Source organism: Contarinia nasturtii, unplaced genomic scaffold (genome assembly GCF_009176525.2).
Source record: "Contarinia nasturtii isolate CC-2019 unplaced genomic scaffold, AAFC_CNas_1.1 Cnas_scaffold_285, whole genome shotgun sequence".
Lineage (NCBI taxonomy): Eukaryota > Metazoa > Arthropoda > Insecta > Diptera > Cecidomyiidae > Contarinia > Contarinia nasturtii.
The window spans coordinates 5,477,581-5,499,752 of record NW_022197640.1 but is presented as its reverse complement, the minus strand read 5'-3'; the positions used below and the strand labels follow the sequence as shown (position 1 = coordinate 5,499,752).

The following is a 22,172-nucleotide window of genomic DNA, read 5'->3' as shown; positions in this document are numbered from 1 at the left end:
AGCTAAACGAACGATCGTTCGAGTTTGTGTATTAGGAGATTTATGCTATGCGACACCAACGACGAACCAGTACGGAAACATACCTCACACACACACACCACGGACACATATGATTTTTGTCTAGTTTTAAACTGAAATTTTCAAGAGATGCGTTTTGGTAGCATACAAAAACCTCTATCGACTTGTGTGTGTTGTGATCGTTTTGCTGGTTCATTCGTTCATTAACTCTATCTCCCTTTCTCTCTCTCTGTGTGTGTCTCTTTCTTCTGCGTGCGCGCTCCATGATCTCTCTGTGGCTATTGCTCGGATTTGCCTATGTATGCATACAATGTGCCTGCGCACTTAAAAATCACTCGAAAAGGAATAAGAGAAGGAAAAAAAAAAATAACAAAACTAAAACGAAAAGAAGCAGAAAAATACGGTCAATATGTTTTCTTTGGTTCGAGAGGCGCATGTGTGTGTACAATATATAGATTGAAAAGAAGAAGAAAAAAATGTGTATTTCGTGCATGCGCTTATGTGTTTGTATGCACTGCGAGAGCTGGGTTCCTCTTGCGCACAGCAACTCCAATGCTTCTCGGCCGACAAGCAATTGTAAAGTTCAGTTTCGTTTTGGTTTTTGGATACACAACAGGTCACAACTAATAGACACTGACTTACGGTTCGGTTTACTTTTGTTGTGTAGTTTGTTGGTTGTTTGTCAGTCGGACGAGCAAATCCACTCACAAAATGTAATTGAATATTTTATATTGGTTTTTATCGTAATTGAAAGTTTGAAATAATTTGTGTTTGATCGGAGTGAAATTGAATTTAAAAAGAAGAAAGATTCGTTTGACAAGAGACAATCAAATTATCTGGAAGTTTTTCAAAACAAAAATCACAGCCAAGATTAATCATTTAACCGTTTAAGCAACATGTGAATGAAAATTTGTTGTGCTGAACGAGTGAAAAAAGTGTAGTTTTAATCAAAACTATTGAAAATGTGTATTTGTTAAGCGGCACCAACGACTCATCTATAAACAAATCTGAATCTTCAAAACTTTAAACTCCATATGAAGATTTTAAATGCGGCAAATCATGCGTGTGATCTTATTCTCACAGAATGTTCTTTCATCTTCCTAAAATCGATTTCGAATGTTTAAAAATTTTCTTATTCTCTTTATTTCTTTTGCTGTCATTCAATCGTCTTTTTCCTAGTTAATAGTTTTTTTCCTTCAGTTTTCTTGAAGATCTTGTGACTATGTGTATGTGTGTGTGTGTGTGTTGTGGTGATAATATTACTTTCATACTGATTTACACATTAAATGAGCCGACAACTTTTTTTTCATTTTTTTTTCTTTTTTCGTCAACAAAAAGAGTTTTAAACAAAAAAAAAAACGAAAATAACAATGTATTGTATAGTAAAGTGAGTGCTAGTTACATATTTATCGCAATAAAACGGGAAACATAAGATAATGAGGAGTGGTGTGTTTATGAAAAATAGCTTGAAGCCCAAAATGAATTGTGTTTGTATGCACGAATATGATCGATCTTTCCGTATTTTCAATATACGTGCATTTATGAAATGAGAAGTAAAATAAGAGTTCAACTCATTTAGAAAATGTTCAGCATCAACAAAATAGCAAGTAGCCATCGTTGACGAGTGCGAAAATGCATTAAACATTCATTGCCTTTTTCGCATAAAATTGGCGTAGTGTGTCTGCTATGTAAATGCAGTCTATTCATGCACAATCTGTATATTATGAATTTGTTCGTTCTATTCTTTCTCTTTCATTCTATCTATCACACTCTTCCTCGCTCTTTCTCTCTTCATTTTTCTCTATCTCGAACACAACGGATTGATACATTATCCCGTTTCTTGCACCAACAATTATTTCTGTCTAGGAATCTCGAAACAATTATTATGCGCTGGACATTTGCAATGTGTTTAGCTTCGCTTATTCGCAAAATTATTTGAAACTATTACACCCAGGAATAAATGTGAATAATCTCGATGATCGCTTGGTTGTCGACAGATTTCATTATAAATAATGTACGTGCCCCATTGTGAAATATGGATATGACTAAAAAAATTCAGAACGAAATAAGAAGAAATCAAGAGGAAGTTTCATATATGGTAAAAGATAAGCCACAAATTTATAAATATACAAAGGCACTTTGAAGTAAACTCTCATTTATACGAAATTAGTCGGCTACAACGTCGATCATCCGACTTTGTTTATTATTAAGAACGATACGCATAACCATGTTATTTTGTTTGTAGAACTTTCTCATTCCTCGGTCATTCAATGCAATCATTAATAAAGCAGTTACTTTTCTCCTCTATTCCGATTGAAAATGATTGTGCTAAAAAAAACGAAACGGCACACATGAGAGAGTGTGTCATTTTTCATTTCATTCTCTATCGCTCCGCCATGGGAACTAATATACAATGTAAAAATTATATTCTATGTAAATGCGATGATAGTCAGATCCAGAAGCAAATGAACATGATTTAAATTCCATTGCAAAGATTTTCTAATCATATTCAACCGAATGTGATGAGGAAAAAAATGAAAACAAAATAGACATACTTCCAGATAGATAGATGCATAGAGAGAGAGAGAGAGCGAAATATTAAAGCGGGGAGAACGCCAAGAGATAGAATATATCCTGAAGTAAACTGAGAACATAACTGTTTTTCCATCGTTTGATATTTTTATGACATTTCCCAAAAATAGATTCAAACCGTTTCATGTCTTGAAAACAGTCAAGAATTTAATGTTTAAAAGCAGCAAACACAAAACCGAGCGCATGTTTTATTTTATGCATTCAAGATGTTAGCATTTTTCAGTTAAACTGAAATAATTACATACACGAAATTCGAACCGCCACACACACACATCCATAACAAAAAAAACATACACAAATACACAAACATTTCAAAAGAGCTCCGAATATAAGCCTGACTTCGACGACCACATAATGTACGATCGTTTAAAGAAAATACTCGGTCGACTCGGGTGAAATATTGATAGAAATTCATAACGAAAAAACAAAACCTCTTTGACGAGAAGAACAACAGACCAAGAATAGCAACAAAAAAATAAATAAATGTTTTTATAGCAAATGGGATGTACTGAATCGAATGACATCACACGTCGAATAGAAAGAGTTGAATTGTACAAACTGTTGTCTTGCAAAACATGTGTCTTACGAATGTTGAATCTTTTTTTTCACTCCGATCCAAATAAAAAAAAAACTTTTAGAGTTCATATTTTGTTCGTGTCAATGATTTTTTCCCTTTTTCATGTTGTTTCATTGAATTTAGCGGTGTGGTTTGTTCTTGATAAAATGCTGAAGTCGTACTGAAGTGAAAATGTTGTTGATTTTAGCATAGCACTTTAATCTATGTTGGCAACGCGACAAAACGGAAAACGGATAGTGGTGAAGTTAAAAAAAAACATACACACTCGAAAAGTGTAAACGATAATTAAGATTTAAAACAAAAAAGTTTTATTCTGAAGAAGAAACGAAAAAAACACAACGCATCAAAACGGAATACAATAAATAAACATGATGAAAGTGAAGTGGACTTTGCAGTGGCTATTTGTCAGCATAATATTAGGCTTAGATTGTGTACAAAAACTCAGTGCAGATGAGGGCGCGGTTAGCTATATACCGGCATTAGAATGCAATGATCCATATGGAAAGCCACAGGTACAATCATCAAATATTTTTACTCGTGCAGTTTCTTTTATTACTTTGCGTTGCAAGCATAAATTTCATGCCGAACAAATTGAACCGTACCCATGGCAATTTATTTAGTTTCGGCTTTCACGAAATTTTCCAAGAACGCAACATCATCGGTTTTTTTCTTCGTCATAATTAGAATTTTAAGGTTTTGCAGAGTATTTTGAGCCAATTTATCGTCTACTAAAATTTAAAAAAAAGATTTTATTTTAAAAGAAGTCTTACTTTTCGATTTTTCGTAATTGAAAGCAGAAAATTGTTTGAAAAAAACTCGAATCATATTTAAATTTTATTTCATTCATATTTTTTTTTTTTTGAGCATACGGTACGCTTGATACAACATTCAACGGGAAATCATTCTTATCTCATTTTCAAAGAGCCGCGTTCATTTACTTCTTCTCATCGTTTTTTTTTGTGTGTTGAACAAACAAAATGTCTTATTTATAAAAAAAAAAGTTGTTCAATTGATTAAAGCGATCATCATAGCGTATATGTTAGAAAAATGAACAGACAATTCGCAAACGAGTTCAATTCGGTTCGTGAATTGAATGTTTGATAATCATCATATGTTCTTAAAATAATGCCAATAACATTGAAAATAGACCATTTATTTTCAACATATGGCATATAAGATTTGTTCCAAATAAATTGTATGGAAACAGACGGCTCTGACGCTTATCTCGTTTGGCTTAATAACTTTTAATTGTCGATTGTTAAAAAAAAATGTAAAGCTAAAACAACTAAATGTCATGTTAATGATCTCCCCTAGCGATGTATACCCGAATTCGTAAATGCTGCTTATAATGTACAAATGGAAGCAACAAATACATGCGGCGAAAGTGGACCTCAGGAATATTGTATACAAACTGGATACTCAAATCGAAAGAGTTGTGACAATATTTGTAATCAAGGCGATCACAGGTCAACTTTCCTCACCGATCTGCATGAGCCACAAAAACAGACATGGTGGCAGTCAGAGACAATGTTGGAAGGAATTCAAAATCCGACACAAGTCAATTTAACATTGCACTTAGGTAAATTAACACACATTTTCATTATGATATCAACACAATTTCATCGATATCGCTCAATTTATCGCAATGCAACAGAAATGGATTTCGTATTGTTTTCTCTTCATGGTGACCTAATCATTAACGCGAACAAGTTTTGTTTCGCGTAATTCTATTTTCACTTGTAGCGTTTGCCATGAAAAGGCATCCATATGATCATGTTCAAACCAGTTTTTATCATCATTTCGAAATTGTTGTAATGAACGGCAATAAATGAGTTCTATCTTGAGAATTCGAAATAAATGTCATAATCTCACATAAAAAGCACATAATTTGTTTTTTGTTTTGCATTTTTATACATCATTGTATCAAGATGGAAAACTTAGGATATTTGCAACAAAAACGATCAGGAACACATAAAAAATGAATCGATCGGAAATGATTATGAAAAACGATTTGTAACAGTTTTTGTGATAGATTTTGACACTTATTTGATTGCGATATGTGTGTGAGTGGCCACATGACAAAATTCATAATATCGGTTGCTCTTAATTTTTTTTTTCTTTCAGGGAAGTCGTTTGATATCACATACATCCGTATTGTGTTCTATTCACCGCGTCCCGAATCGTTTGCTATTTACAAACGTCAAACAAACAACGGATCATGGATTCCGTATCAATACTATAGGTATGTACATGTTTTTTATTCTCAAACTATTTGATTATGGCTTAGTTTTACCACTGATAACAGAAACTAATGACCGACAAACAAATTCGATTTCGGCACCACGGGATTCAAAATATATACATGAAGAACTATTACAAACATTCATTTTTAAACATGAATGAGAATTGAAAATCTTATCAAATCGACGTCTGTTGTTAGGTTCCATGCTTATCATCACGTCCACGATTTTTTTTTCTTTTCTCTCTTAAATATTCTCATTACATTCATAAAATTTGGGAATCACTGTAGTTTTGGTATAGCACTTCTAATCTACTTAATATTTGAGTTGAAAAATTCTCTTTCATTTGACGTCGCGATTATGTCAAACATCAAAATGTTTAATGAAAAAAAAAGAGAAGACGATGACTTCGTAACCTTCATATCCTTTGGCTGGCTATGAAAATGTATGAGTAGATTTACTCAATTCATTCATTTATATGTGGTTCTGATTCCGGATTATTATTTCCAGCATACATATCCATTACATAAATTGATGACGCTAATTTCCTTTGCTTTTTCCCTCTCATTATTTTATGCGATTCGTCTGCACATATTTGCACACACACACACAATACAAATAATGATGACAACAACAACGATGGCATCAACAGTGCCACGTGCCGAGACACATACGGTTTGCCGGACAGTTTGTCTGAGCTTCGTACAAGCAAAAAAGGTGAAGCAGAATCACGTGCTTTCTGTACCAGCGAATACAGTGATATTTCACCATTGCGTGATGGTAACGTTGCATTCTCAACACTCGAAGGAAGACCCAGTGCATACAATTTCGAACACAGCATCGAATTGCAAGTAAACAGAGCACAAAAATTGATTTATTAATTCTTTCACATTTGTTGAAAGCACGACTTGTATTGCAATGCAATAATTGTCTATGCTTGAGTTCATAACCACACTTTGGGTTTGTCATTCGCAATATGAAATGCATTTTGGTATGAAAGACTTTGATTGAAAGTGATTTGAAAATGTTTCAAATAAATTTCTCCAACCACTTTGCATAAATGTCATCATCAGTTTTCATTGGTACATGATGACAACCAAGTATGGCGATGAACTCAATCGAAGCATTTCCAAAGGACCACTATTCAGAGTGAATATATTCTTATTTTCATTTCCTTTTTTGGTTCTCATTCAATTTGCACCGGAAAAAAGTCATGGGTTACAGCAACCGATATTCGCATTTCGTTGGACCGTTTGAATACGTTCGGTGACGAAGTCTTTGGTGATCCACAAGTATTGAAGTCATACTTTTATGCCATTGCCGATATTGCAGTTGGTGCAAGATGCAAATGTAATGGTCATTCTGATAAGTGTGTTGTTGGCACAGGTAAGTAACTTTTATTATTATTAAAGTATAAACACATTAAACTTTTAACTTTTATTTTGCAAATAAACAAACAAAAAACAAAAAAACTATACACACAAAAACAATTGACAGGATTGAATGGAGAACGATCATGGGTGTGCGAATGCAAGCATTTCACTGACGGACAAGACTGTGAAAAGTGTTTGCCATTCTACAATGATGCACCATGGGGACGAGCAACATCGAAAAATGTACACGAATGCAAACGTAAGTGATACCTTTCTCTTTCGTCATTCTTGACCATACGCGGTTCTATTACACATTCCAAAGCATATTATTATTATGATGTTGATGATGATGGTGAAAAGTTACATCTCATGGATTGGATGTGCACATGATCGATACAATGAAATGCGACGAACTGTATCGTATACATTCGATTAAACCAGAAAAATAACTTTCCATGTAGGAAAAAAGCGATCAGAGATTCATTTCCATTTTTGTCATTTCTTGCCATACATTATTTTTATGTGCAGCAACGATTTATCGTTGCATCAAGAATTCTCTCGTTCTGTTCAGTTCGAGTTTTCACTCGGCAGAGTGAAGAAGTTTTGACCTTTCAAACATTTCAAGCGAACAAAAACTGCATAAATAATTTAAAACATTTCGGCCATTGTTTTCGTTTTAACCAATTTTTCAAAGTACGCACAGTTGGTGCGAAGAGAAAGAATACCAATTACCGAAATTTAATCCACGGAAGTGACACTATGTGGCTTGTATATGTGTACATTGGATTTTTGCTGATTTCACAAACCGAACCATATTGGAATATAAATTCCAATGAAATTGATCAATACAAACCATGGAATACATTAAATCGTAAGTTCAACAGTCTTTCGGACATAAATCACAGATGTCAAAGATTTCATGTGCCAATTTTTTTCATCATTTAAATTGACTGATTTATTCAATAAAACCAAATTCAAACGAAACTTTGGATAAAGGGTGGTTGCGCTAGTCATCGATTAATATTTTCCATTAGAAAAGGTCAAAGAACCTTCTTTGAACGTGTATCGAAGTCATACCGAAATGCCGAAAACCATAAATTACATTGCAACTTCAACAAATCCATTTGCGGAAAACTGGTTGTTTATTCGCCACATCGCTGCCACTTGAGCATTGAGCAAATCAGTTTTTTAGCATGTCTGTTCTTGACTGTGCATAGAAGTTGACGCGAAACAACAAAATAAAAATAAAAACAACAAAAAAAAAGAAATTGTTCACTACTCTACGTGAGAGAGTGTGCGTGTGTGTAAAGAGAAAAGGTGAAATGAAGTACGTAAGTGAACTCGAACATGATGAATTGTCATGACACGTGATGAGAGAAGTTTTATTTTTACTTGTTGCTTTCCATTTGGCCATATGGTCATAAAATCTATCGAAACATAATGATAATATTGTTTTGGAACCATAATTTCCATCGTTTTTTATCGTAACTATTTCTAATGAATGTATTTTCAACTAATTTACAGCATGTAATTGTAACGGTTACTCGCAAAAATGTTTCTTCGACAAGGCATTGTACAATCTCACCGGTCATGGTGGACATTGTATTGATTGTGCAGCAAATCGTGATGGTCCAAATTGTGAACGATGCAAAGAAAACTACTTCATGCGATCGGATGGATATTGTATCAATTGTGAATGTGATCCAACTGGTTCTCGTTCATTGCAATGTAACAGCGAAGGAAAGTGTCAATGTAAGCCAGGCGTTACTGGTGAAAAGTGTGATCGATGTGAGGCCAATTATTATGCATTTAGTGAACATGGATGTCAACCATGCGGTTGTGATGCACGGGGTTCAAGCGATAATACACCATCATGTGATCCGGATAGTGGTTATTGTTTGTGCAAAGAAAATGTTGAAGGACGACGGTGTCGTGAATGTAAGCCGGGCTTTTTCAGCTTAGATTTGGAGAATAAATTCGGTTGTACACCATGCTTCTGTTACGGTCACACATCCGAATGTCAAAGTGCACCGGGATATTCGATTGTTTCAACAACATCAAGTTTCAACAAGCACAAAGAAAAATGGACGGCCGTCGATGAATATAACAATCCGGTTGATTTGAAATATAATCAATTTAGTAATAGCATTGGAACTACTGCAAGAGGAAATGAGCATATTTATTTCTTGGCACCAGAACGATTTTTGGGCGATCAACGTGCATCATATAATCGATTATTGAAATTCCGTTTGCAATTGGTCGGCCAAGTCGGACCAAATCCATCGCCAACCGATGTTATTTTAGAAGGTGCTGGCACCAAAATTTCATTGCCAATATTTGCACAGGGCCACAGTTTACCGGATCAAGAGCAAAAAGAGTATGCATTCCGTTTGCATGAAAACAACGATTATTCATGGCAACCAAGTCAATCGTCACGTGGATTTATTTCAATTTTGAGTAATTTAACAGCCATTAAGATTCGTGCAACATATTCAACACATGGTGAAGCATTCTTGGATGACATTGAATTGCAAACGGCGAACAGAGGCACTGCCGGCAGACCAGCCACATGGATCGAACAATGTACATGCCCCGAAGGATATATTGGCCAATTCTGTGAATCATGCGCACCAGGATATCGTCATAGTCCAGCACGCGGTGGACCATTCATGCCATGCATACCGTGCGATTGTAATAAACATGCGGATATTTGCGATTCAGAAACCGGCAGATGCATTTGTCAACACAATACGGCTGGCGATAATTGTGATCAGTGTGCAAGAGGGTACTATGGTAACGCTTTGAATGGCACGACATACGATTGCAAACGATGCCCATGCCCAGACAATGGAGCTTGTATGCAAATGGCTGATGAATCGGTTATTTGTCTTGAGTGCCCAGTTGGATATTTCGGTGAGATTATTTTTTTTTTAACTTAAATTCTCGAATAAATTGAACAAAAATTTAAATCGTTTATATTAAATGTAGGATCACGTTGTGAACTTTGCTCCGATGGATACTACGGTGATCCAACTGGTCTTCTTGGTCCAGTTCAACTCTGTCAAGCATGCGACTGTAATGGAAATGTTGATCCGAACGCTGTCGGAAACTGTAATCGTACAACTGGTGAATGTTTGAAATGTGTCTTCAATACGGCTGGACCACATTGTGAACAGTGTTTGCCGGGTCATTTTGGAGACCCATTAACAATACCGCATGGAAAATGTGATAAGTGTTCATGCTATCTACCAGGTATGAATGTATCATTCGATAAACGAAAACAATTTTTTAACATTTTGTAAATATTCCATACATGTTTCCAGGAACCGAACAAACGGATGATGGCATTTCAATTTGCGATCAACTAACTGGAAGTTGCCGTTGTAAATCCAATGTCATTGGTCGCAATTGTAGTGAATGTCAAAATGGATACTATAATATTGTATCGGGTAATGGATGCGAGAACTGTAATTGCGATCCAATTGGAAGTTTTAACACGTCATGCGAAAGATCAACTGGACAATGTTATTGTAAACCAGGTGTTACTGGGTAATTAATTCAAATAATACAACGAATAATTTGCCACTAAAATATGATTTCGATGTTATTTTATAGGCTTCGTTGTGATCAATGTGCACCATATCAATATGGGTTCTCAGTTGATGGATGCAAACCTTGCGATTGTGATGAGAGTGGATCAAAAGGCTTCCAATGTGATGCCAATGGTCAATGTCCATGCAATGACAATGTTGAAGGTAGACGATGCGACAGATGCAAAGAGAATAAATACAATCGGCATCAAGGATGCTTGGACTGTCCCGATTGTTACAATTTGGTACGTGATGCGGCCAACGATCATCGCCATAAATTAGCCGATTTAAAGAAAAATTTACAACAAATCGCATCGAATCCAACGGTTATCGATGATGCCGACTTTGAGGCAAAATTGAAAACCGTCCAGGAGAAAATCGACATTTTGGCAGAAGATGCTAAATCGGGCGCTGGCGGCGGTGATCGTACATTGGTTGAACGTATCGATGATCTACGTGAACGTTTGGACAGCGTACAAAAATTGCTGGATGAATCGGATCGATTGAAAGATACAACAGCACAGGAAATTGAACTTGCCAGTCTTAATGTATCGGTTGCCGAAAACACCATTACAAATGCTCGTAAAACTTTGGATGTGAGTATACAATATACATAAAAAAATTGAATTTCATATCGCAAGAAAAACAAAAATTAATGAATCGGTTGAATAATGAATTTTGCAGGAAGCAACCGAATTATTGAACGCTGATGGTGCTGCAGCACTGGCTAGAGCCAAAGATCGTTTCGATCAGTTTGGACAGCAATCCGATCAAATCAGTGAAATTTCCCGTGAGGCACGTAATCAAGTTGATTTATTGGAGAAGCAAGCTGATCAGAGCAAACAAAATGCCGTGGAAGCAAATGAAAAGGCATCAAAAGCTTATGAATTGGCTAGAAATGCCATGAGCCAGCAACAACAAATCAGGTACATTTGAATCCAGCTATCATACAATTTGCTTAATTTTGTTTCTCACTTTTAATCTGTTTCATTTATTTTGTTCAATATCAAGTGATGAATTGCGAACAAATGTTCGTGCCGAAATCCAAGAGTCGAAGAGTGCATTGGAAAATGCAATTGCCCTGTCAAATCATGCATTGCAACAAGCGAACAAAGTTTATGACGAAGCATTGACATTAATTGCAAACATCAGTGCATTATCGGTGCCAGACATTAAATTGGAAAAATTGCGATCGGATGCAGCAAAGGCAATTCAAGAGGTATTATTTACGATTTATATGTTCAATAAAACAATCAATTATGAATATCTGTGTCATTGATCATAGGCTGAACGATTGCAAAGTGAAATCGATCGTTTGAAAAACGAGCATGAGACTCTCCTCGAAGAGTATGATGAGAATTCAGAACATGGTAGTCTGTTGGTTCAACGGTAATCATTTTTATTTTTTACAAAAATTAATCGATTTACGGCCAATTTTCATTGAATTATATAATCTTCTGTATATAGATTACTCACACAACAAGATGACGCAATTAAACTGTTGGAACATTTGAGTTTCATCAGCACCAGTGCTAAAGAAGCCGTTGCATTGGGTGATGGCACATTAAAAGAGGCCAACGACACCTATCAAACTTTGGCCGGTAAAAATAATAAACAGAAAATAAAATACACGAACTGTATATTAAGAGAGTTTTTTTCGTTTAAATGCAGGTTTCCAATCTCAAGTACAAAAATCATCCGAGAGCGCGAAATTGGTATTGGAAACGGTACCAGATATCGAAAATCAAATTCGTGAAGTAGACGATGTCATTCGTGAAGCAGAAAATGTAAGATCCCTTCATGCCTTTATATCAGAGTGTAAATCAGTGGCTGCACCTTGAATTTTTTTTACTCTCCAAGTGTGCTTCTTTCTTGTTATCGATTGACTAACTGAATTGAAATGAATGTTTTTGTTGCTTTTGTGTAGGCATTACAAGCTGCTAGTTCAAATGCAGAAGAAGCTCGTCAAAATGCACACGAGGCCCAAGAAAAATACGCTGAACAAGCATCAAACGATGCTGATATCATTCGACGCAAGGCAAATGAAACAAAATCGGCCGCTCATCAGTTGCGAGGCGAAGCCGATCATTTGAATGGACGAGTTGTTGTTACCGAAAATCGAATTTCAAAGCTTGGCGATGCCGTTAAAAAAGATAACGGCTTGACTGACGAAGCCAAAGAAAAGGTATAGACCATTAAACATGTGCCTGTCAAAAAAAAATCAATCTGTAAATCTTTTGTTAAAGGTCGGACAAGCCAAATCTGATTCAGAAGAATCAACAGCTCAAGTGGAAAAAGCAATGAATGAAGTTAAAGCCATAGTCGATGAATTGAAGAGCTTACGGGACATTAATTTGGATGACTTGAATACACTTGGTAAGATTTAAAAACAAAATAATTGAAAAACAAATCGATCGATGATTTTGTGGTGCATCCATTCAAATTGGAATTGTTTTTGTTTACAGAAAAGCGATTAAGCGCTGCTGAAGCCGAAGTGAATCGTGCCAATTTACACGATCGTTTGGCCGAATTGGAACGTGTAAAAAGCGAACAAAATTTGTCAATTAAATCATACCAAAACGAGGTGTCTCAATTGGAATCCGAAGTGAATAACATCAAACTCATATCGGAAGCACTACCCAATGGTTGTTTCAAACAGCCACGCTTGGAGCCATAGAGAACAAAAAAAAAAAAACAACAAACACAAACAAAGAGGGAATCGCATCGAACATTTCACCTATAGCCAGAGCTAGTATTGATTTGAATGGAGAATATTAAGTAACCAAACAATTCAACTCATCTTTTAACACAAAATGCCGAGAAAATAATCTATAAATATTGCATGGATCGTAACCATAATTCCGAATTAACGTGGACAATAAACATGAAAATAGACAAGATAAAAATTAAAAAAAAAATGAGAAAATAAAACTATATTAATGTTTAGTGTATAGCTATATCTGCAGGAGAATGAAGTCCCAATTGACATTCAATTTTTTTTTGTTCTTAATTAAGCCATTCATGACTATTCTGCATTTAGGACATGAAAAAAAATATGAATTATACAAATTATGTTTTAAGTGACATTTTGTCTAAGATGAATAATTGAATATACCAATTTCATGCATTTTCATTTTAAGATTGATTTTTCAAAGTTAAACAATCAAACATTTTTTTTTTGTGTGTGTCAATGTAAGTCTTTGTAATTGAAAATGCCATTTATAAAAGCCAAAAAATGCAAATAAAAATTTAAACTATGTTTCGTTCATAATGGTGTGAGTCGGTGTTTGTTAATTTTTGTTTCCCACCAAAATGCATGTTCATCTTGTTAGGTCATCTCGATTTCACACTAAGCATATTGTCGGTGATGACATATAAAAAACAAAAACAAAACAAATATAACGGTAAACTTGTTACACGTTAAACATTCTGTATCAAAAATGTGTTGTTTGACATTTCAAAAGGTTTGCTATTGTCTTATAGTTGGTGATGATGAGTATATAGGTGATGGTGCAAAATTATACAATCAGCGACTTTATGTGGTTGGATGTGCATATTCGCCGTCGGTGTGGTGAACCCGTGAAATAAACCGAACTACAAAGCAAATCATCGAAATCAATACGCCGACCGATTTCCGTCAAAAGACACGCTGATCTGACTTTGAATAGTATTTTTTGTTGATTTTTCTTGTCTTCAAATCGTTCTATCTTTAATTTAAAAGTTTAGTTTTGTGATCAATCGTGTCAGTTTAAATCAGAATTTTGGTGGAATTTTGGCCAGAGCAAATACAAAGGACCTTTTTACAAAAGCCAATTTTGTTCCAGTAAATTTCTGTAGTGTTTTTATTTGTTCGTTATTCACCGTAAAATTTATATCAAAATGAGTCGTCGAAAATCGGTGTTTGAAACAAGTACAATAACTTTATTACAGCAAAAACAGCAGGAAGATATTTCCTCGAAAATCGATCAAAATTTGCGAGCTCTCGCATTACTGTGCCCAATGACGGACACCGCCAAATCGCTGTTAGTCAAGGTATAATGAACAATTCAAACAACAAATTTGATAATGATTGTCATTAGGTTTGAAATTTGACCAAAAATGTTCGTTGAAATTAAACATACTTTTTTTTCTCATAAGGATGCATTTATGAAAGCAAACAAAACGGCATTTCACAATGTTATTCATTACTTGGTGATGATCATAAATGCGAATGAATTTCGTAAGCGTTTTCGTTGGCCAGTTTTTTCATCGCGTGACGAAACCGATTTCAGAAATGCTGCATTGGCATATTTCAACGAATGCCAGAAAAATTACAAATGGATTTTTGGTCCATTTAAAATGCAAGTTGTTCTATTCCCTGGTGGCTTAGAATTTATGAAAATTGTCAACGAATTATCAAAAATGGCGATGCGAACAGTGCTCAGGGAAAACGATAGTCTTCATTTGATCAATTCGGAGTAAGTGATGGAAAAAGTGGAGCTAAATTGGAAAATGGATATTAATCATGAATATTTTTCAGTGGCTTCTCACTGCACAGGGCAAATTTAAAAATAACTGCAGCAGAACGAGCATATGCGGAAATGGAACAAATGTTCAGGTTGAATTAGTTTTTTTTGCTTCAAAATCACACCACATCGCACTTCATAATCTTATTTATTTCTATTGCAATAGACAAGTCCGCGAATTATCCATCCCAATCAAAGAAAAAACCGTTCATTTGTTGGAAGTATTTCGACATGCCGTATCAAATACATCAATTAGAGAAACGGTATTCGATGAGGGTTTTTTGAATGCCTGGGATTCAAATCATAGTAAAACAATCGATGAGAAAATCTTGCCAATAATTCAACAACTCGAAAATTTCAAATATAAATGCTCTATATTTGAGCAAAACATTACGGCCGCACAACCAAAACAAATTCATTTCGATAAGGACAAAATGAATGCACTTGGATTGTTAAAAAATACCGAACATTTCAACGCACAACTCGATTACGACAAACTGATACAGTGGCTAATATGCAACATGCCAATATTAATCGATACAATGCATTTTAAAGCACCATGGCCATTAGATCAATTGGAAATCGAGTCACATCTATTGGAACAACATGTACGTCGAGCAAATTCGCTATTGTTGCGCATTGATGCATTTGCAATGGACACATCATTGGAATTTAACACAATGAATGATAAAATGACAAGTGCAACCTACTACTGGCGTGAAAAGCTAGCGGAAAAACTGGTACTAACACCGACCATCAAATTGCCGGCAAAAAAAGATTTTCGCATTGCAATATGGGACGCCATTTATGTGGATTCAACCACAAACGGTCTTGGATTTTCGCCAACACGGAAACTTCAACCGTTGATCGAGGATACATCAGGTTTGTTTGACGTCATGCACATGCACACTCATAATAAGTTTGATTTTTATACGGTCGTTTTCAGGTTTTAGTGAAGAATTTGAATCTATTGATGTCACAGCAATGCGAACTGTGTCCACAAAATTAGATCCAATGTCAATGTTGAACTCGGCTATGAATCGTAACAAAGGATTTGGTAAATCGAAGGCTAGCCCGAAACGAACCGCTTACCGATCACCATCGCGATTGAATAACAACAATATGCCTGCATTCAACAGTACAATGCTTTCGAAGGATGAACAGTGGAAAAGCCCAGTCGCAAACGTAACGCCAAACCAAATTAATTTTAGTCCATTGGCTAAAAGATTATTTTCATAAAAAAACATGCACAAAGTTTTAATTCTTCCAAGAGCACAATAAAATATGTAATAGTATATTTCAAAGAATCAAATCTCACAGATGTGATTCAAGGAATTTAAAAAAATCACAATTCTTCAATTCAAATTTTCTTGTTTTTTTTTTTTCAAATTGATTTGTAAGGAAAACGAAATAAAATGATCTAAAATCGAAACAAATAAAATGAATTGCATTGTATGTATGGTGACGCCATCTATTGTCATGTATAAATTTATGGTTGACATTATGATATTGATGCATTTGCCATGTTCCAGCATTGTTTTGACATATTCAGTAGAAACGCCGACAAATCAGCATATTTTCAAATCAAATAGTTCAATCAAATAACAATGAGCTCCACCGACTATAAAAAGCCGAGAAAATTAGATTTTCCACAATGTGCCAAAGATGCACTCACCCGTATCGGTAAGAATACATAGTTCACCCGAATGCAATGGAAAATTCATGTTAAATATTTTATTTCAGAGTGTTTGTGTACGAGTAAAAAGAATCAAGAGCGTTGTCTTGAGCTCATCGCCGAATGTATATTTTTGGAGAAGAAAATTGATTCGTTGTCCAAAAAAACAAGCAATAGCGTTGGCCTGACCGTATTTCAAGAGTTTCAATTGGTTTTAGTGTTTGCGCAATATTTTTCGAGACCGGGACCAGATGTAACACGAAACGCTGTATTTTTATGTCTATTTGGAAACACATCTTTACCGCCGGCACGATCAAGAGTTTTAAGTAAATTCATAAGTACAGCAATCAGTGATTCTATCGCACCGGTAAGTCGATGATAAGGAAAATTTAATGTGTTTACTAAATATATGTTTATTTTATTTGGGAATATAGATTTTGTGTGCGGCAGGCACTTGGATGCAACAAGTCGGACCAAATGCAATGGCATGTCTGGAATTGGCACAACGTCTCATCGAAGACTTCATTATCTATCAGAAAGCCTGCTGTGATCAATTGAAATCATTGCCAATGGTAGCGCCGAGGTAATGAAGACACAAAAACGTTCAAAAAAAATGTAATGCACATAATTGTTTTTGGTCATGTTTTCAGATTTGCTGTGAATTTTATGACATCCGTAGCAGATCTATATTTCAAAGAAATTGGCAATGACATTGCAACACCGCCAGATACGCTAATTGAATTGTTTACCGAATGGATTTCGGAGAATCCCGACTTATGTTCGGAAACACAACTACCATTAGATTTGCCATCCGGTGCAATTCCAATGGCACTCATATCACCAATCGAAGGTCTCATCAGATGGTGTACATTATCGCCACTGTTTTTACCCTTGAATGACCTTATATACAGTAAACTTCATTTGGCTGTTCTACAAAGTTTGGTGAGTACTTAAATAAATCGAAGAATTAAACGGTGTCTAAAAATTAAACAACGATATTAACTTGATTCTTTGAAGGCATCACAAAATAATTCAACACCAACTACCATCAATGCGATGACATTGGGAACGATTGTCGACTCAATATGCAATCAAGCGGAGCGATATCGAATGCAAAACATAGACCCAAACACCGATGAACGAATGCAAATTTGCTTGGAACGATTTGCGCAATCCATTCAATTAGGCATAATGTCACGTGTAATAACAGGCAGTATACCACAATTATTGCATCGTTTAGATACATTACCTTCAAATACACTGCTCGCAATGGTCCTACAAAATCAAAAGCCAACGTATTTATGAGACAGAGAAAAACCGGTTGTTTAATTCCATACAATTTGTAATATGTACTTTAATTCATTAAAAAAAAGTGTGAATAATAAAATTCAATTTGACGTAATAACAAGTAAATTTAAGAGAAAACTTAATTAAAATGGTTTAAATCGTCTGGCTTTTTTCAACGCTTCAATTTTCAGTTTATCTTGTGCGAATTTTTTTCGCAAACTGACAATGTGCTTGTGTTTTGATTGTCGAATTTGGAACGCATAGAAATTGTTAAATTCTTTCTTTTCTTTTCCCTTTTCAATCTTATCTTCAAGTGCTTTCAAAATAGATTCTTTTTGTTGGAAACCGCCACCAGTTTTTCCACGTTTTACAACCGTCCATCCGTCATCATCCACTTCGGTTTTTCTGGCCTCTTCGCGTTCCTCTTGTTCACGTTCCTCAAATGCATGCATATAATCATCCACGTCGGCTTGTAATGCATTCTCATCAATAAAACTATCCATATACTGTTTGTTCCATTTATCAATGCCGATGAATAGATCCGAATCGCCATTTTCATTCGGAACAATTTGTACTTTAGATAATTTTAATGATTTTTCCAGTGATTTTGTCAGCTTAAACACTACGTAGGCCATTTTAAAACCGAGCACTTCATGCGATTTATTGAAATATTTCGATTGATCGGCAATTGAATTTGAATTCGAGTCATCATTGGTGTGTTCAATCGTATTTTCCGATATGAATATATTCTCTACGCTACCAAGTGAACTAAACGCTGATTGTAACTGCGATTCATTTATGTATGGCGGAATATTTATTATGAATAGTGTTTTGCCGATCGGTTTGTCGTCCGTTGTTTTCTTTGCGTTATGTTTTTGAATGAATAATTGACGAGTTTGTTTTTCATTGTTGAACGTAAATTCCAAATTCAGAACTAAAAATATAAAATGGATATCGTTTTTTTTTCACAATGTATAGCTTCTTATTTTTTTTAGATACTTACCTTTGAATCCTTTTAAATCTCCCATCATATCGAGATACTGCGGTTTTTTTTTGGCCGGTTAAAACACAAGTTTAGTGCATCGAATATAATTTCGGTACAAATGTGTTTACCTCACCATGTGAAACTTTGACACAACATTACTAGCAACATTGCAGGTTGGGTTTACACGACACATTCATATTTTTCATGATAGATGATTCATAAAAATATAAACGATGAAGGAAATTTAAAAAAAAAATAATGCCGAGATATAAATGGTAAAAATGAGTTTTTTATTGATAATTTATTTGTTCGTTAAAATAAAAATGCAATCGAGTGCAAATAAAAATTCATACAATGAATGAACAAATTGTAAACGCAACCTTAGTTTGACATTTTCCATAACCTCAATCAGTCCCTATTTACGAAATTCGGCAACATCAACATAGACGCTAAGTGTTCTTTGTACATTTTCTAGTAATTTTAATTCACAAGAACGCAGTGAAATTTCAAGGCTGGTTTTTTTCTTTGTTTCGCAAAAAAATCATGTCAACTGCAACGTTTCCAGTTGTTCATGCGGGTTTCAAGGTAAGATTTTTTTTTGCAATAAATAATTTTTGCATCGGAGTAAATTTTCGCATCGGAAAGAATGCGTATTGACTGATATTGTTTATGTACTATGTTTTTTTGTTGCATGTTTGTAGGATGTATTGTCCAATTGCTACAAATCAAATGAAGTCGATGTGCTGAAAAGTCATTTTGACAATGCCAGTGGCAGTGGAAATGACAAGAAAACCATACTGGATCAAGCGTTTCGCGATGTATTATTAAGTGAAAATGTGATTGGAAATACAGCGAATGTTGAAGCGTTAATCACATTGTCGATAGCGGCATGTCGTCAAGATATCTGTACATCAACCATTCCCGTTGTATTGATGAGTGATGTTTTTGATACGGTGACGCTCGATCAATGCGAACGATTATTTAGCTATGTGGAAAATAATGTATCGGTTTGGAAGGAGAGTTGGTTTTTTGCCGCTTGCAAAAATAATTTACTTCGAATGTGTAATGATTTGTTGAAGCGGTTTTCGCGTGCACAAAACACAGTATTTTGTGGTCGAATTTTACTTTTTTTGGCCACATTCTTTCCATTCTCCGAACGATCCGGTTTGAATATCATTTCGGAATTCAATTTGGAAAATTTAACCGAATTCGATGTTGATGCAAACGATGAGGTTTTGGATAGTGTACAATCCGAAAATATTCAAGTTAAAATTGACTACAATTTATATACGAAATTTTGGGCGCTACAAGATTTTTACCGAAATCCAAACCAATGCTACGATCCAAGCAATTGGAAAAAATTTTCAGGCGTAAGTAAAACACTTTATTCGATTTTAATGAACGGATTTTTCATGGTTGCTCATTTGTTTTTGGTCAATTTTTGCAGCATATCGCAAGCGTTTTGTCAGCATTTAGCAGTTTTAAATTGGAAGAACAACGTGGATCAGTACCAGTGGCCAAATCAAATGACGGCATTAAAATTGAAGATCAACCCGAAGATTTACAGCATTTTTTCGCCAAATTCCTTACGAATCCAAAGCTACTTGCGTTACAATTGTCTGATGCCAATTTCAGACGATCAGTTTTGGTGCAATGTTTGATTCTATTCCAGTATCTTACCTCGACTGTCAAATTTAAATCGTACGTATTTTTGTTTTGCTCAAACCACATTAGTAAATTATGATTATTTATTTATTTATTTTGGTTGAAAAACAAAACACGGAAATTAAATGATTACCAAATGTTTCGTGTTTACAGTGATTCACAAGTGCTGACATCATCACAAAATGAATTTGTTAAAGAAACTGAAGCAAAAGTGTATCGATTGCTAGAGGAAACTCCACCGAATGGAAAGAAATTCGCACAAACCGTACGACATATGCTAAAACGTGAAGAGCTATGGAATAATTGGAAAAATGAAGGTTGCAAAGGTCTGTCTATCTTTAGAGCATTTTTTTAATTTTTCCCTAAAATTGACACTGATTTTCTTTACAAATACAGAATTTAAACGTCCCGAACCACCGGCCGATGATCAAAGTAAAATACCAGCAAAAAAGCAACGACGAAATTTAGGCGATATCATTCATGATGCAACTAAACAAAATAAATTTTATATGGGCAACAGTGAATTGACACGTTTATGGAATTTGTGCCCCGATAATTTGCAAGCGTGTCGTGGTGAGGATCGAAATTTTTTGCCACCAATCGATACATATTTGGAACAACCACCAAGTAAAACTGATCCATCGTATGAATGGCGTGCACTGAGACTGCTTGCCAGACAATCGTCATTGTTCTTTTCACTCACGCACGCACCAATATCGGAATATTTGGAAAATGTACGGAAAAAATTAAACGAAACAAAATCAAAGCATAAGCCAGAGACCGAAAATAAAATGGACACCGATAATGATTTGATGATGGAAAATCCACAAGATGGCCTTGTCGAAGAAGATTCAGAGCTTCAGTCAACCGATCCACTCATTTCGGATGATGCAAATATTCATAAGATTATTACGGCAACCGAAGATCAGATGCGTGAATTATGCATCATTATCGGCAACGATTGGGAGAAACTCGGTGCCAAATTAGGTAAATAACATTTTATCCATAAGTCGGATTTAATTAAATTCAAATTTGGTTAAACGATGGATTTGGTGACTCATCATCATTGACACAGAATCATTATGATTAATTGACATAATCACTTTGACTTTTCTCTATTCGATTATTCGAAGCAAATTTTGGTTTTTTATTTGGATATTTTATGAAGATAATTCCAAACCAAAATTTATCATCTTTTGAGAGAATGTCAGAATTTGATTTATGTTACAGAAAACAAAAACAAAAGCAATGAATAATAGTTTTTACATTCAAAATTATATTTCCGTGTTTTTGATTTTCTAACCAATTGTCCGTTTTTGTATGTGCAGGTTATGGAACTGATGAAATAAAATTCTTCCGAGAATCGAATGAAGGTCAAGAACGTTGTCGCTACATGCTTCGCATTTGGCTAGAAGACGATACAAATACTTTGGCTGACCTTGCTTATACGTTAGAAGGCTTGAAAATGATATCCGCTGCTGACTGCGTGAAACGTATTTTGGAACCAGCCGACAAAATGGAAGACATTTCCGAATAAAACTCTACCATTTCATTCTAACAATTTCATTTTGTTATTCCAAACTACGAAACAAAAAAAATGTAATAATAAAAAAGAAAAAAAAAACAATTCGCTTTGATTTTGGTCTTAAAATTTAATTTATCAAA

General features: G+C 34.9%; 5 protein-coding genes across 6 annotated transcripts; 4 read left to right on the top strand and 1 right to left on the bottom strand.

Annotated features, from left to right (window-relative positions):
• Nucleotides 1-598: 598 nt before the first annotated feature.
• On the top strand, nucleotides 599-13,115 carry LOC116337376 (laminin subunit gamma-1). The gene is made up of 19 exons (XM_031761885.1): nucleotides 599-731; nucleotides 3,311-3,699; nucleotides 4,502-4,766; nucleotides 5,312-5,429; nucleotides 6,080-6,278; nucleotides 6,639-6,813; nucleotides 6,925-7,059; nucleotides 8,325-9,713; nucleotides 9,789-10,052; nucleotides 10,124-10,349; nucleotides 10,416-10,986; nucleotides 11,075-11,316; nucleotides 11,402-11,609; nucleotides 11,676-11,779; nucleotides 11,858-11,991; nucleotides 12,062-12,177; nucleotides 12,318-12,575; nucleotides 12,637-12,766; nucleotides 12,856-13,115. The coding sequence occupies exons 2-19, from the start codon at nucleotides 3,556-3,558 to the stop codon at nucleotides 13,065-13,067; spliced, it is 4,890 nt and encodes a 1,629-aa protein (XP_031617745.1). The 5' UTR covers nucleotides 599-731; nucleotides 3,311-3,555; the 3' UTR covers nucleotides 13,068-13,115.
• A 772-nt stretch (nucleotides 13,116-13,887) lies between these two features.
• Nucleotides 13,888-16,260, top strand: LOC116337662 (augmin complex subunit dgt6-like). Of its 2 annotated transcripts, XM_031762417.1 has the most exons (6): nucleotides 13,888-14,057; nucleotides 14,321-14,422; nucleotides 14,528-14,847; nucleotides 14,910-14,987; nucleotides 15,062-15,777; nucleotides 15,842-16,260. In XM_031762417.1, the coding sequence occupies exons 2-6, from the start codon at nucleotides 14,390-14,392 to the stop codon at nucleotides 16,132-16,134; spliced, it is 1,440 nt and encodes a 479-aa protein (XP_031618277.1). In that variant the 5' UTR covers nucleotides 13,888-14,057; nucleotides 14,321-14,389; the 3' UTR covers nucleotides 16,135-16,260. The 2 variants fall into 2 exon arrangements, with proteins under 2 accessions (XP_031618277.1, XP_031618276.1); XM_031762416.1 differs by having other exon boundaries at nucleotides 13,888-14,422.
• Nucleotides 16,261-16,451: 191 nt separating this feature from the next.
• LOC116337451 (uncharacterized protein C7orf26) lies at nucleotides 16,452-17,983 on the top strand. The gene is made up of 5 exons (XM_031762033.1): nucleotides 16,452-16,578; nucleotides 16,639-16,937; nucleotides 17,005-17,153; nucleotides 17,221-17,512; nucleotides 17,588-17,983. Exons 1-5 carry the CDS (start codon nucleotides 16,503-16,505, stop codon nucleotides 17,873-17,875), a joined length of 1,104 nt encoding a protein of 367 aa, XP_031617893.1. The 5' UTR covers nucleotides 16,452-16,502; the 3' UTR covers nucleotides 17,876-17,983.
• LOC116337452 (ribosomal RNA-processing protein 7 homolog A) lies at nucleotides 17,895-18,982 on the bottom strand. The gene is made up of 2 exons (XM_031762034.1): nucleotides 18,861-18,982; nucleotides 17,895-18,791 (listed from the first exon to the last, which is right to left on the bottom strand). Exons 1-2 carry the CDS (start codon nucleotides 18,886-18,888, stop codon nucleotides 18,001-18,003), a joined length of 819 nt encoding a protein of 272 aa, XP_031617894.1. The 5' UTR covers nucleotides 18,889-18,982; the 3' UTR covers nucleotides 17,895-18,000.
• A 288-nt stretch (nucleotides 18,983-19,270) lies between these two features.
• On the top strand, nucleotides 19,271-22,106 carry LOC116337387 (THO complex subunit 1). Its single transcript, XM_031761902.1, has 6 exons — nucleotides 19,271-19,427; nucleotides 19,544-20,212; nucleotides 20,290-20,543; nucleotides 20,661-20,833; nucleotides 20,904-21,494; nucleotides 21,836-22,106. The coding sequence occupies exons 1-6, from the start codon at nucleotides 19,386-19,388 to the stop codon at nucleotides 22,042-22,044; spliced, it is 1,938 nt and encodes a 645-aa protein (XP_031617762.1). The 5' UTR covers nucleotides 19,271-19,385; the 3' UTR covers nucleotides 22,045-22,106.
• The last annotated feature ends 66 nt before the right edge of the window (nucleotides 22,107-22,172 follow it).

Excerpts from the sequence above, each read along its gene's own strand:
- LOC116337376 (XM_031761885.1), top strand. The coding sequence starts at position 3,556 with ATGATGAAAGTGAAGTGGACTTTGCAGTGGCTATTTGTCAGCATAATA. Across the intron at positions 5,430-6,079 it reads ATTCCGTATCAATACTATAG|TGCCACGTGCCGAGACACAT; the intron begins GTATGTACATGT and ends TGGCATCAACAG. Across the intron at positions 6,279-6,638 it reads AACACAGCATCGAATTGCAA|TCATGGGTTACAGCAACCGA; the intron begins GTAAACAGAGCA and ends ACCGGAAAAAAG.
- LOC116337662 (XM_031762416.1), top strand. The coding sequence starts at position 14,270 with ATGAGTCGTCGAAAATCGGTGTTTGAAACAAGTACAATAACTTTATTA. Across the intron at positions 14,423-14,527 it reads CCAAATCGCTGTTAGTCAAG|GATGCATTTATGAAAGCAAA; the intron begins GTATAATGAACA and ends TTTTCTCATAAG. Across the intron at positions 14,988-15,061 it reads GAAATGGAACAAATGTTCAG|ACAAGTCCGCGAATTATCCA; the intron begins GTTGAATTAGTT and ends CTATTGCAATAG.
- LOC116337451 (XM_031762033.1), top strand. The coding sequence starts at position 16,503 with ATGAGCTCCACCGACTATAAAAAGCCGAGAAAATTAGATTTTCCACAA. Across the intron at positions 16,579-16,638 it reads AGATGCACTCACCCGTATCG|AGTGTTTGTGTACGAGTAAA; the intron begins GTAAGAATACAT and ends ATTTTATTTCAG. Across the intron at positions 17,154-17,220 it reads TTGCCAATGGTAGCGCCGAG|ATTTGCTGTGAATTTTATGA; the intron begins GTAATGAAGACA and ends TCATGTTTTCAG.
- LOC116337452 (XM_031762034.1), bottom strand. The coding sequence starts at position 18,888 with ATGATGGGAGATTTAAAAGGATTCAAAG. Across the intron at positions 18,792-18,860 it reads AGATTTAAAAGGATTCAAAG|TTCTGAATTTGGAATTTACG; the intron begins GTAAGTATCTAA and ends TTATATTTTTAG.
- LOC116337387 (XM_031761902.1), top strand. The coding sequence starts at position 19,386 with ATGTCAACTGCAACGTTTCCAGTTGTTCATGCGGGTTTCAAG. Across the intron at positions 19,428-19,543 it reads TTGTTCATGCGGGTTTCAAG|GATGTATTGTCCAATTGCTA; the intron begins GTAAGATTTTTT and ends GCATGTTTGTAG. Across the intron at positions 21,495-21,835 it reads GAAACTCGGTGCCAAATTAG|GTTATGGAACTGATGAAATA; the intron begins GTAAATAACATT and ends TTGTATGTGCAG.